At 35.6% G+C, this 13,716-nt stretch overlaps 1 protein-coding gene across 2 annotated transcripts in view; it reads right to left on the bottom strand.

Annotated features, from left to right (window-relative positions):
* The window catches only part of GMCL1 (germ cell-less 1, spermatogenesis associated), a 55,617-nt gene that overhangs the window by 23,452 nt on the left and 18,449 nt on the right, over positions 1 to 13,716 (bottom strand). For both annotated transcript variants that reach the window (XM_068564990.1, XM_068564989.1), the window contains exons 8-9: positions 9,095 to 9,185; positions 6,136 to 6,273 (exon numbers count right to left, since the gene is read on the bottom strand). In XM_068564990.1, the coding sequence (XP_068421091.1) occupies positions 6,136 to 6,273; positions 9,095 to 9,185 (229 nt within the window). The remainder of the gene's footprint in view (positions 1 to 6,135; positions 6,274 to 9,094; positions 9,186 to 13,716) is intronic.

Genomic DNA, 13,716 nt, shown 5'->3' with positions numbered 1-13,716 from the left:
ATGATATAAAATGCTAGAGAAGTTAAAATAAGACTAACATGAGGCCACTAGATTTTACAAACAGGACAAACCTAACTTTTGCTAGAAAGTTTCAGTGAAATAGTGGGGCCAAAGACAGACTGAAGTGGGTTGAGGAATGACTGAAAGGTAAGGAGATGGAGACAGCAACTCTGAAGAAGGTGATTATAAGGGACAGGAGCAATTACCATGAAGGGGACTCAGGGTCAAGACCGGGGGCCGAGGCGCAGGGGGAGGGAGGGATTTGTTTTGTTTTTTAATAAGAGATTTGACCACACTTATAAGCTGAGGGAGAACAGGAGGGGGTTGAAGATACAGATTATTAAATGACAGTGCAAAATTCCATAATAAACAGGAAGTGATAGGATTATGAACACAGTAGAAGGTTGGCTTGAACAGGGAGGGAGCACCTCAACCTCTGGGACAGGACAGGAAGGACAGGTGAAGAAGCCCAGGAATCTAAACAAATTTTTGCCTGATTACCTTGGAAAAATTTATAAATTTTTTTTTTTAAGAAGGGAATTTTTTTTTTAATATTTATTTATTTATTTATGGCTGTGTTGGGTCTTCGTTTCTGTACAAGGGCTTTCTCTAGTTGTGGCAAGCGGGGGCCACTCTTCACCGCGGTGCGCAGGCCTCTCACTATCGCGGCCTCTCTTGTTGTGGAGCACGGGTTCCAGTCACGCAGGCTCAGTAATTGTGGCTCACGGGCCCAGTCGCTCCGCAGCATGTGGGATCTTCCCAAACCAGGGCTCGAACCCGTGTCCCCTGCATTGGCAGGCAGACTCTCAACCACTGCGCCACCAGGGAAGGCCTTATAAATTTATATAAAATTTATATAAAAATTTAAAGGAGAATTTATATAAAAAAATAGAAGGAGAGTTCCCATACTGACAGCGAGGTTATTGGAGAGGAAGCTTGAACAGAGTGGCAGAGGTTTGATATATAATTGCTGAAGCAAATGAAAAAGAGGAATGACCAAGTAAAAGTAGTATATAAGGAGTCCCAAGGTCCAGGCTTAGCATTGAAATATGAGTTTGCAGTGGCACCAATACAAAAGTTATAGAATGCTCTGGAGCAGTACTCAGCACAGAGTAGAGGGTACAGAAACAAAGAAGGTTTAATTTAGTTTTAGAATTTTGTAAAGTAGAAGGACAAAGAGTTGAAAGCAACTGTGAAAGAGAGTGGTCCAGATGATCTAACATGAAATCAAGGCCTGAAAGGAAGAAAAGGCAGGAGGTTTGGAAGACTGGCAGAAAATGGAGGGCTTAAAACGGACTGGAGGGCTTCCCTGGTAGTGCAGTGGTTAAGAATCCGCCTGCCAATGCAGGGGACACGGCTTTGAGCCCTGGTCGGGGAGGATCCCACATGCAGCAGAGCAACTAAGCCTGTGCGCCACAACTACTGAGCCTGCACTCTAGAGCCTGCACGACACAACTACTGAAGACCGCGCGCCTAGAGCCTGTGCTCTACAAGAGAAGCCACCGCAATGAGAAGCCCCTGTACTGCAATGAAGAGTAGCCCCTGCTTACCGCAACTAGAGAAAGCCCACACGCAGCAACAAAGACCCAACTCAGCCAAAAATAAATAAATAAATAAATTTATTTATTTATTTTAAAAACATCTTTATTGGAGTATAATTGCTTTACAATGGTGTGTTAGTTTCTGCTTTATAACAAAGTGAATCAGTTATACATATACATATGTTCCCACATCTCTTCCCTCTTGCATTTCCCTCCCTCCCGCCCTCCCTATCCCACACCTCTAGGTGGTCACAAAGCACAGAGCTGATCTCCCTGTGCTATGCGGTTGCTTCCCACTAGCTATCTATTTTACGTTTGGTAATGTATATATGTCCATGCCACTCTCTCTCTTTATCACATCTTACCCTTCCCCCTCCCCATATCCTCAAGTCCATTCTCTAGTAGGTCTGTGTCTTTATTCCCGTCTTGCCACTAGGTTCTTCATGACATTTTTTTTTTCCCCTTAGATTCCATATATATGTGTTAGCATACTGTATTTGTTTTTTTCTTTCTGACTTACTTCACTCTGTCTGACAGACTCTAGGTCCATCCACCTCACTACAAATAACTCAATTTCGTTTCTTTTTATGGCTGAGTAATATCCATTGTATATATGTGCCACATCTTCTATATCCATTCATCCGATGATGGACACTTAGGTTGCTTCCATGTCCTGGCTATTGTAAATAGAGCTGCAATGAACATTTTGGTACATGACTCTTTTTGAATTATGGTTTTCTCAGGGTATATGTCCAGTAGTGGGATTGCTGGGTCATATGGTAATTCTATTTTTAGTTTTTTAAGGAACCTCCATACTGTTCTCCATTGTGGCAGTATCAATTTACATTCCCTCCAACAGTGCAAGAGTGTTCCCTTTTCTCCACACCCTCTCCAGCATTTACTGTTTCTAGATTTTTTGATGATGGCCATTCTGACTGGTGTGAGATGATTATCTCATTGTAGTTTGGATTTGCATTTCTCTAATGATTAATGATGTTGAGCATTCTTTCATGTGTTTGTTGGCAATCTGTATATCTTCTTTGGAGAAATGTCTGTTTAGGTCTTCTGCCCATTTTTGGATTGGGTTGTTTGTTTTTTTGTTATTGAGCTGCATGAGCTGCTTGTAAATCTTGGAGATTAATCCTTTGTCAGTTGCTTCATTTGCAAATATTTTCTCCCATTCTGAGGGTTGTCTTTTGGTCTTGTTTATGGTTTCCTTTGCTGTGCAAAAGCTTTTAAGTTTCATTAGGTCCCATTTGTTTATTTTTGTTTTTATTTCCATTTCTCCAGGAGCTGGGTCAAAAAGGATCTTGCTGTGATATATGTCATACAGTGTTCTGCCTATGTTTTCCTCTAAGAGTTTGATAGTGTCTGGCCCTACATTTAGGTCTTTAATCCATTTTGAGTTTATTTTTGTGTATGGTGTTAGGGAGTGTTCTAATTTCATACTTTTACATGTACCTGTCCAGTTTTCCCAGCACCACTTATTGAAGAGGCTGTCTTTTCTCCACTTTATATGCTTGCCTCCTTTATCAAAGATAAGGTGACCATATGTGCGTGGGTTTATCTCTGGGCTTTCTATCCTGTTCCATTGATCTATGTTTCTATTTTTGTGCCAGTACCATATTGTCTTGATTACTGTAGCTTTGTAGTATAGTCTGAAGTCAGGGAGCCTGATTCCTCCAGCTCCATTTTTCGTTCTCAAGCTTGCTTTGGCTATTCGGAGTCTTTTGTGTTTCCATACAAACTGTGAAATTTTTTGTTCTAGTTCTGTGAAAAATGCCAGTGGTAGTTTGATAGGGATTGCACTGAATCTGTAGATTGCTTTGGGTAGTAGAGTCATTTTCACAATGTTGATTCTTCCAATCCAAGAACATGGTATATCTCTCCATCTATTTGTATTATCTCTAATTTCTTTCATCAGTGTCTTATAATTTTCTGCATACAGGTCTTTTGTCTTCTTAGGTAGGTTTATTCCTAGATATTTTATTCTTTTTGTTGCAATGGTAAATGGGAGTGTATGAGAAGCCCACGTACCACAATGAAGAGTAGCCCCCGCTTACCGCAACTAGAGAAAGCCCACGCGCAGCAACAAAGACCCAACTCAGCCAAAAATAAATAAATAAATAAACAAATAAATTTATTTATTTAAAAAAAACGGATTGGAAAGCAAACAACAGTGTAAAAGGAATGAGACTATGAACATGCTAGAAGGTTATAGCTTGCAAACTACTGGATTTCTCATGCTGAGAAATTCTGGGTTACAACAAGGTTCATAGGTGGCAAGTGCTTAATGATCAGCAAAGATAAATGTTACAGGAGTTGAGGTCAAATTACTAGGAGGCTAGGGTACTTAATGGAATGATAATATGGACACATTATGTTACTGAACAGAGGTAGAGAGGCAGACAGAAATTAAGTGCCCAAGTCTTAATGAATGTGGAAGAATGACTACGGATCAGAAGAGAAAGAATAGAGGGTGAGTTGGATCATATGCAACAATGATTTGGAAAGGGCACTGAGGGGGCTGGGCCCATTACTATCTGGCCTCCTAACCCTTTATTAGCAGGGTGTCTTAAGAGACAGAAAGTCCTCTACAGAGGGAAAATAGTCTCTTCTGGGAGAGCGAAATAAATGGAGAGAAGAGATGGAAGACATGAGAGGACATAAGAGAAAGGTCAGGGAGGAATGGCAACAAGAGAGGTCAGAGGTATCAAAGGGAAGGGAAGTATGACAATGAAAGCATGGAATGAAACACACATAATGATCGGACCTAATGTAAATCTAATTCCATGATATAATGGAATCAACTGTGCTTGACAGAGTTAAATCCTAAAATACAATGCTTCTATACAAAATCCTGATTTAATTTGGAATTAAACATATTTCTATTAAAATTTTAATTTTAATTTAATTTTTTCTACTTTAATTTCTATTTGAATTTAATTCTGACCTAAAGATGATCAAAATGTATGCATTAAAATTCCCCAGATTACTGAATGCATAACTTTGCATAATGTTAACACGTGTTCGGCACTATTTCTGAAAAATGATCAGTCAATTTTAGCTAAGTAATTGAAATTATTTTCATTTATTTCAAATCTAGGATACATTCCTATTGAGAGCATTTACCAATGTACCTTAAAAATGTGAGCTATGTGGCCACTTTCTGCCCTCTCACAAACAGCATGGGATATAATTTTAATTTATACTCTGCTTTTGAAATGATAACTTTAATTTGGATATATAGGAAAAACTATTTGTCCATTTATATTCTAAAAGGAAAAAAAAATGCCCTCTACTGTAATTTTAGGTCAGGAAAAAAAATGGCTGAAATCTGGTCAGAAATTTAGGATATAAATTCTTTTTAATTTTATACTAAATAAAATATTTCAAGACTAGAAATACTTGTACCCATTTGCATTCCAAAAATATAAAGCTTATCCACTTGCATCACAGAAAACACCTAAATTAAACTACTTTAGAACAGACTTTATTTTTTAACCTCTTTCAAAATTCATTTCTAGAGAGCCTTAAAAGCAAGTATGATTAGAGTGGGAGTATGTAATAGGCCTTGGCATCTAATATTACACCATTGCTAGGGTCTGGTGTATAACACATACTAAAACTATTACAGAACTGCTATACTATAAGGGAACATAACCTTCAAGAGAAACTGTGACTTAAAAAACAAACAAACAAACAAACAACAAAAAACTCCCAGACCCACGACCCACACAAACGTAATACAAATGATTTATACAAAATTAACCAAAAAACCACTGTCTATAAACCTGCCTAGAATGATTTTATAAAAACTGCATTATTTTAAAACTACCAGAAATGTTAACTCTGGGTTTGTTTTCCATTCAATACTTTTGTAAATAAATTACAGATTTCAGTAACAATTTAAATCTATAAACACATAGCTATATTAAAAACTGAGGTGTCAAAAAAATTACAACTTTCAGACAAATCTATACAAATTTACAAGTCAATCTTCAAACAAATTCTATTTTCTGTTTCTTAAATGCAAATATAGTACTAAACTTAATCCTACGCAAGCACTAGATACTTAACTTAAAAAATTAAATCAGTAATTGTTTCAAAATTTTAAAATTTTAATTGGCAAAGATATTACATTTGCTTTGACACAAAGTCTTAAGTAGGATAAGAAAAAAAAACAGAAAATAGCAAATTTAAGGGGTATTAATAGAAAAAGCAGTTGACCTCTAAATAGTACTTCAAAAGTCTTTTTTATTTTATTTAATTAATTTATTTTTTTTTCAAAAGTCTTTTGAAAGTCTAGTCCAAAATAGTGTACTGGTTAAGCAGATTAAAGAACACACACATTATAGAATACTATATAGCCATTTAAATGTTCTGAAGAGTATTTAATGATATGGGAAAATACTCACAATATATAATGTGAACACAGAATATTATCTATATGGTATGATTCTGCTTTGGTATAAAAATGTATACCTTATTGGAATTAAGGATAATTTCTATTTTCCTCATTATTTTTTTCTATGATGTTACTATTATAATCAGAAAGATATTACTTAAAATCATAATTTCATCATGTTCTTACCTGAAGGTACTAGAGAATCTTGTTCGATAATTCTCGCAGAGGCCAAATCACTGATAATATACTGTAACCTTAAATGTCTGAATACTGACACAAATGGTTTTCCTTGCTCAGTTTCAAGGAAGGTCATACCTTCAAAATCTGTAAAAGAAACCAAAAAGACAGCTTAAATTAAATACCCATTCTTTTCAAATCAATTTATTTATTCCTACATGTTTTTATGGGCAGGGACACACACATACACACACACACACACACACACACACACACACACGTCTATTAGAATACAAATAAGCTAGTTTCAAAGTTTTCAAGGATTATATAAACTTTGGGCGTGTGGATAAAAAACTTGGGGAGATTTAGAAAAAAGCCCCAGGAAATTAACTTTGGTCCTAATTAGACCCTTGGGCTGGGAATTCAATTGACACCTTTCTGGAGTTTGGAGCTTACAGCGCAGCAAGGTGGGAAAAGAAGGCTTGAGAATGGTGGTTAGGGTTCAGGTATCTTTCCAGAATCCCACCACTTCAGTGGAACTCTAGAGCCCAGATGCCTCACTCAAGGGTCTTCACAAGATACACAGGACATGGAACATTTCTTGGGATCTTTCTAATTTATGCTTTAGTTACATGTGATGAACACTAGTTAATACATTAATTCTCTATTAAAATACAAAATAAGATACAAAGACATTGTAGCCATGGATTTGCAACACAAGGGTAGTATTTATTGTTAAAATAATTCAAGTTTATCAATCTTTTCTTTTAGGGAGAATTTAAGGTTATTTCTAAAAATACTCTCAGTTGCATTCTAATATGCTTTCATGAGTGGGAAGGAAAGATCTGGAGTTACTGCTATCAAGCAGAGACTTGTACATAATCCCTAGCCTGTTCTCTATTACAAGGTATACCCATGGCAGTGGACTCAGCCTTGTTGCTATTAAAGATAGTAAATAAAAGAAGCAATCCCTACATATAATTGTGCAGAAAAATTCCTAAATTTCTATTGTTCTGATGGCCCTGACCCATATATATCTGAAAAGTCAAATAATTAAGAAAACCTAAGAGAAATATACTAAAATACAGTGGGTGAGAGGACCACGAGTGATTTTTTGGTCTTATTTCCTGAGTATTCATCACTTTTATAATTTAAAAACTGTATGAAATAAGCCTATAAAGTCCTCACTGAAAAACAACTTATAAAGTCCTCACTGAAAAACAAGAGCATCAGACATACATTTTGCCTTATGCAATAAATGTTTCCCTGAAAAGTTATCTTAAAATGTATACTTTTACACTACTGAGGCTGGGATGGAGAGCCTGGAGTGGGAAAACCAGAAGGGGACCACAGCTCCTTATTCTAGTTTCTGCCACTTAGGCTACAGAATAATTTCTCTCTTGATGGACTGCTGCAGTTAATCCAACTGGAGCTCAAATGAGCATAAATTTATGTCAACATTTACCTAACATCTATTGTTTCCATTGAGTCCCTTTGTCCACACCCCCCCAAAATAGTTATTTATTTATTTTGGCTTTGCTGGGTCTTAGTTGCGGCATATGGGATCTTCAGTGTGGCATGCATGCGGGATCTAGTTCCCCGACCAGGGATCTAACCCAGGCCCCCCCTGCACTGGGAGCATGGAGTCTTACCCACTAGACCACCACGGAAGACCCCCTTTGCCTTTTTAGCTTCTCCACCGTCCTTATCTTTTTCAGCTTTTATCTCTGTTTTTTAAGTTAAATTTTTTCCTCTACTTTTTTCCTTTATAATTTCTCAAATCCCTCTTTAAATGCCATAATGTAGCTCTGAAGTATAATTTAACATAGAAGTTTAGCATTTTGTTCTTCAAGCAAATCAAGTTATAGATTTTACTGATATAGTCATTTACACATTTTTGGTTCATGAGCTTGAAGGAAAAATAATTAGCTAGTAAATCTCACTACATAAAATAATTCTCAAAATTTATTTAAACATGAGAAAAAGAGCACTAAATTTTAATATAAGAACCTCTATTCATCAAAAGATACGTTCAGAAAAGTAAAAAAAAACTACAAACTGAAAGATAAATGCAACACACACTTATGACAAAGAATCAAGAATATATAAAGAATGCCGACAAATCAGTAAGAAAAGACAAATAAAATATTAAAATAGGAAAAAAACCTGAACAGACATTTCACAGAAGAAACATATGGCCGATAAACACACAAACAGGCGTTCAATCTCTTTAGTTTTCAAGGAAATGACAATCAATACCACAATATGAAATAGTTCAGTAACAAAAAAACAGGATGATATATTGTACGGTGGTGTGCTGGATCTGGCTTGTGCCAGCTCACAGGAGCTGATGGTATGCATTTCTTCCCAACTCCACATTCAGTGGTGTCACGTTAGTAGCCTGAAATTAGTCACGCTGGGAGAATTTGTATCATGAAAATTTTAAAAAATGCTACAAATAAGTGATTATTTTTTCAGAGAGGCAGCTTACCAGCACATCACTATGTCACGCATTCATGTTAAGACGTGCAAAATGCCATAACATTAAACATTTAACATTTTTTAAAAGCAAAGTCAGAGGGACACAATAGGAAAGAAGCACATGAGCAGACTGAAGTTACTAATGTTCTAGTACTTGAAGATTAGTTCACTGAGGTTCAATACATAATTTAAAAAAATGAAAAAGGTGGCCATGCGTGGACCAAAAATGACAGTGAACTACGAAAATCGTGAACTAAGGATTATGATTTTTATCCACTTCCTTGCATCTGAGGGCCATTAAAATTTTGTTTTTTCTATATCTGTTTTATCCAGTCTCAATTTTCTCAGTGTAAATGAGGAGTTGAATTAGATCACTGCTAAGGTCCTCTCCAGCTCTAAAATCCCCTAGGTTTATCAGGGCCTGATTTTGATTAAATTTCAATTTAAAACAAGAAAGACAAGTTCTCAATAAAAATTTCAGGCATACCTGTTCTCCTCTTAGAAAACCAGACATCTGTTTCAGTCAAAAGCTGTTTTAAAGATCCATTCCAAGAAGGCACAAGTTGAAGGAACATCCACTAGGTTAAAAAAATAAATTAAAAAAATTACAAGACTTCATTTAGTTTATGATTTTACATTTTCAAACTGCCAATTTATTTATTTATTTATTTATTTAATTTTTTTGTTTACCAGGTATTTATTGAGCACCTCTTATATGCATTCCACTGCAGAGTCCCTAGAGGAATTTTTTTTTTTAACATCTTTATTGACGTATAATTGCTTTACAATGGTGTGTTAGTTTCTGCTTTAAAACAAAGTGAATCGGTTATACATATACATATCTTCCCATATCTCTTCCCTCTTGCATCTCCCTCCCTTTTTTTATTATACTTGTAATCTTCATCTCCAGCAGAATGGTTTACAGTTGACCCCAGGGAACCTTATATTTTCCCAATACCTCAGCATTGCTTAAGTAACCCTCTTACCTTGGTTTTCTGTTTTCCTGCTCTTTCATCTTTAATTCCATAAACCACTTCTATGCCCCTTCTATGTCCTCTCTTTCTCATATATTTCCTATGGCATTTGAATCTGTTTTTAGTCACATGCTATACAGCATAGGTTGGTTTTCAGTTACTTTTTAAGGGTGTGCTTGTCTATTATTTAAGGCAAGCTTATGAAATATAGAATGACAGGAACTGTGTTTCACACTTTTATTTTCTTCTCAGTACCCACTGCTTTGTACATAATGTATGCTTAATAAAATTTGTCCATTGATCTTTATTATATATTTTAAATTGTATCTGGTGGCCATCAATTTCCTTGAAAGAGCTTGGTACATTCTTATCCTGGTGATCTAATATGCGTAATAGCTCCTAGGAGATAAGCTCCAGTAGAACAAATTTTTCCTTTCTCTTTCCTCCTTCCTTTCTTTCTTTTCTTTCATTCCCTCCCTCCCTCCCTTCCTTCCTTCTTCCTTTTTTCCTTTCTTCCTTCTTCTCTCTGTCTTTCTCTCTCTTTTTTTAAATGTATAATTTTTATTTACTATTTTTTTCATTTTCCAGTTTCACTTTATTGTATTCAATTTTGATGCTCAACTGATAATCCTTCTCTACCAAAAAATATATAGCACCAAAATTATCATCTCTCTCTATGTACATATCTAGATATAGCTATATATTTATATAGATGTTTAGATATTCTAAATTTGAGGAATTTTGTTTTCTGATTTAATTAATTTTAGTGTAACTAGTACTTTTTTATTTTTATTTTTTAATATATTTTAAAAATTTAATTAAATATTTTTATTCAGGTATAGTTGGTTTATAATACTATATAAATTTCAGGTGTACAATGTAGTAATTCACAATTTTTAAAGGTTATACTCCATTTACAGTTATTATAAAATATTGGCTATATCCCCCATATTGTATGATGTATCCTTGTAGCTTATTTATACCTAATAGTTTATACCTCTTTTTTTTTTTAAGATCTTTAGAAATTTCATGTAATGTCTGAAACATTTATACTAACATATTTCCATACAAATAACCCAATGAAAGTTTAGTATTAGTTGTTTTGTTTTTTTTATACCGCAGGTTCTTATTAGGCATCAATTTTATACACATCAGTGTATACATGTCAATCCCAATCGCCCAATTCAGTACACCACCATCCCTACCCCACCGCAGTTTTCCCCCCTTGGTGTCCATATGTCCATTCTCTACATCTGTGTCTCAACTTCTGCCCCGCAAACTGGCTCATCTGTACCATTTTTCTAGGTTCCACATACATGCGTTAATATACGATATTTGTTTTTCTCTTTCTGACTTACTTCGCTCTGTATGACAGTCTCTAGATCCATCCACGTCTCAACAAATGACTCAATTTCGTTCCTTTTTATGGCTGAGTAATATTCCACTGTATATATGTACCACAACTTCTTTATCCATTCGTCTGCTGACGGGCATTTAGGTTGCTTCCATGACCTGGCTATTGTAAATAGTGCTGCAATGAATATTTGGGTGCATGTGTCTTTTTGAATTATGGTTTTCTCTGGGTATATACCCAGTAGTGGGATTGCTGGGTCATATGGTATTTCTATTTTTAGTTTTTAAGGAACCTCCATACTGTCTCCATAGTGGCTGTATCAATTTACATTCCCACCAACAGTGCAACAGGGTTCCCTTTTCTCCACACCCTCTCCAGCATTTGTTGTTTGTAGATTTTCTGATGATGCCCATTCTAACTGGTGTGAGGTGATACCTCATTGTAGTTTTGATTTGCATTTCTCTAATAATTAGTGATGTTGAGCATCTTTTCATGTGCTTCGTGGCCATCTGTATGTCTTCTTTGGAGAAATGTCTATTTAGGTCTTTTGCCCATTTTTGGATTGGGGTGTTTGTTTCTTTAATATTGAGCTGAATGAGCTGTTTATATATTTTGGAGATTAATCTTTTGTCCGTTGATTCGTTTGCAAATATTTTCTCCCATTCTGAGGGTTGTCTTTTCGTCTTGTTTATGGTGTCCTTTGCTGTGCAAAAGCTTTGAAGTTTCATTAGGTCCCATTTGTTTATTTTTGTTTTTATTTCCATTACTCTAGAAGGTGGATCAAAAAAGATCTTGCTGTGATTTATATCAAAGAGTGTTCTTCCTATGTTTTCCTCTAAGAGTTTTATAGTGTCCAGTCTTACATTTAGGTCTCTAATCCATGTTGAGTTTATTTTTGTGTATGGTGTTAGGGAGTATTCTAATTTCATTCTTTTACATGTAGCTGTCCAGTTTTCCCAGCACCACTTATTGAAGAGACTGTCTTTTCTCCATTGTATATCTTTGCCTCCTTTGTCATAGATTAGTTGACCATAGGTGCGTGGGTTTATCTCTGGGCTTTCTATCTTGTTCCATTGATCTATGTTTCTGTTTTTGTGCCAGTACCATATTGTCTTGATTACTGTAGCTTTGTAGTATAGTCTGAAGTCAGGGAGTCTGATTCCTCCAGCTCCGTTTTTTTCCCTCAAGGCTGCTTTGGCTATTCGGGGTCTTTTGTGACTCCATACAAATTTTAAGATGATTTGTTCTAGCTCTGTGAAAAATGCCATTGGTAATTTGATAGGGATTGCATTGAATCTGTAGATTGTTTTGGGTAGTATAGTCATTTTCACAATGTTGATTCTTCCAATCCAAGAACATGGTATATCTCTCCATCTGTTGGTATCATCTTTAATTTCTTTCATCAGTGTCTGATAGTTTTGTGCATACACGTTTTCTGTCTCCCTAGGTAGGTTTATTCCTAGGTATTTTATTCTTTTTGTTGCAATGGTAAATGGGAGTGTTTCCATAATTTCTCTTTCAGATTTTTCATCATTAGTGTATAGGAATGCAAGAGATTTCTGTGCATTAATTTTGTATCCTGCAACTTTACCATATTCATTAATTAGCTCTAGCAGTTTTCTGGTGGCAGTTTTAGGATTCTCTATATATAGAATCATGTCATCTGCAAACAGTGACAGCTTTACCTCCTCTCCTCCAATTTGTATTCCCTTTATTTCTTTTTCTTCTCTGATTGCCGTGGCTAGGACTTCCAGAACCATGTTGAAAAATAGTGGTGAGAGTGGACATCCTTGTCTCGTTCCTGATCTTAGAGGAAATGCTTTCAGTTTTTTACCATTGAGAATGATGTTTGCTGTGGGTTTGTCATATATGGCCTTTATTATGTTGAGGTAGGTTTCCTCTATGCCCACTTTCTGGAGAGTTTTTATCATAAATGGGTGTTGAATTTTGTCAAAAGGTTTTTCTGCATCTATTGAGATGATCATATGGTTTTTATTCTTCAATTTGTTAATATGGTGTATCACATTGATTGATTTGCGTATATTGAAGAATCCTTGCATCCCTGGGATAAATCCCACTTGATCGTGGTGTATGATCCTTTTAATGTGTTGTTGGATTCTGTTTGCTAGTATTTTGTTGAGGATTTTTGCATCTATATTCATCAGTGATATTGGCCTGTAGTTTTCTTTTTTTGTAGTGTCTTTGTCTGGTTTTGGTATCAGGGTGATGGTGGCCTCATAGAATGAGTTTGGGAGTGTTCCTTCCTCTGCAATTTTTTGGAAGAGTTTGAGAAGGATAGGTGTTAGCTCTTCTCTAAATGTTTGATAGAATTCACCTGTGAAGCCATCTGGTCCTGGACTTTTGTTTGTTGGAAGATTTTTAATCAAAGTTTCAATTTCATTACTTGTGATTGGTCTGTTCATATTTTCTGTTTCTTCCTGGTTCAGTCTTGGAAGGTTATACCTTTCTAAGAATTTGTCCATTTCTTCCAGGTTGTCCATTTTATTGGCATAAAGTTGCTTGTAGCAGTCTCTTAGGATGCTTTGTATTTCTGCGGTGTCTGTTGTAACTTCTCCTTTTTCATTTCTAATTTTATTGATTTGAGTCCTCTCCCTCTTTTTCTTGATGAGTCTGGCTAATGGCTTATCAATTTTGTTTATCTTCTCAAAGAACCAGCTTTTAGTTTTATTGATCTTTGCTATTGTTTTCTTTGTTTCTATTTCATTTATTTCCGCTCTGATCTTTATGATTTCTTTCCTTCTGCTAACTTTGGGTTTAGTT

Source organism: Eschrichtius robustus, chromosome 15 (assembly GCF_028021215.1).
Source record: "Eschrichtius robustus isolate mEscRob2 chromosome 15, mEscRob2.pri, whole genome shotgun sequence".
Lineage (NCBI taxonomy): Eukaryota > Metazoa > Chordata > Mammalia > Artiodactyla > Eschrichtiidae > Eschrichtius > Eschrichtius robustus.
This window is presented reverse-complemented; position numbering and strand designations above follow the sequence as displayed.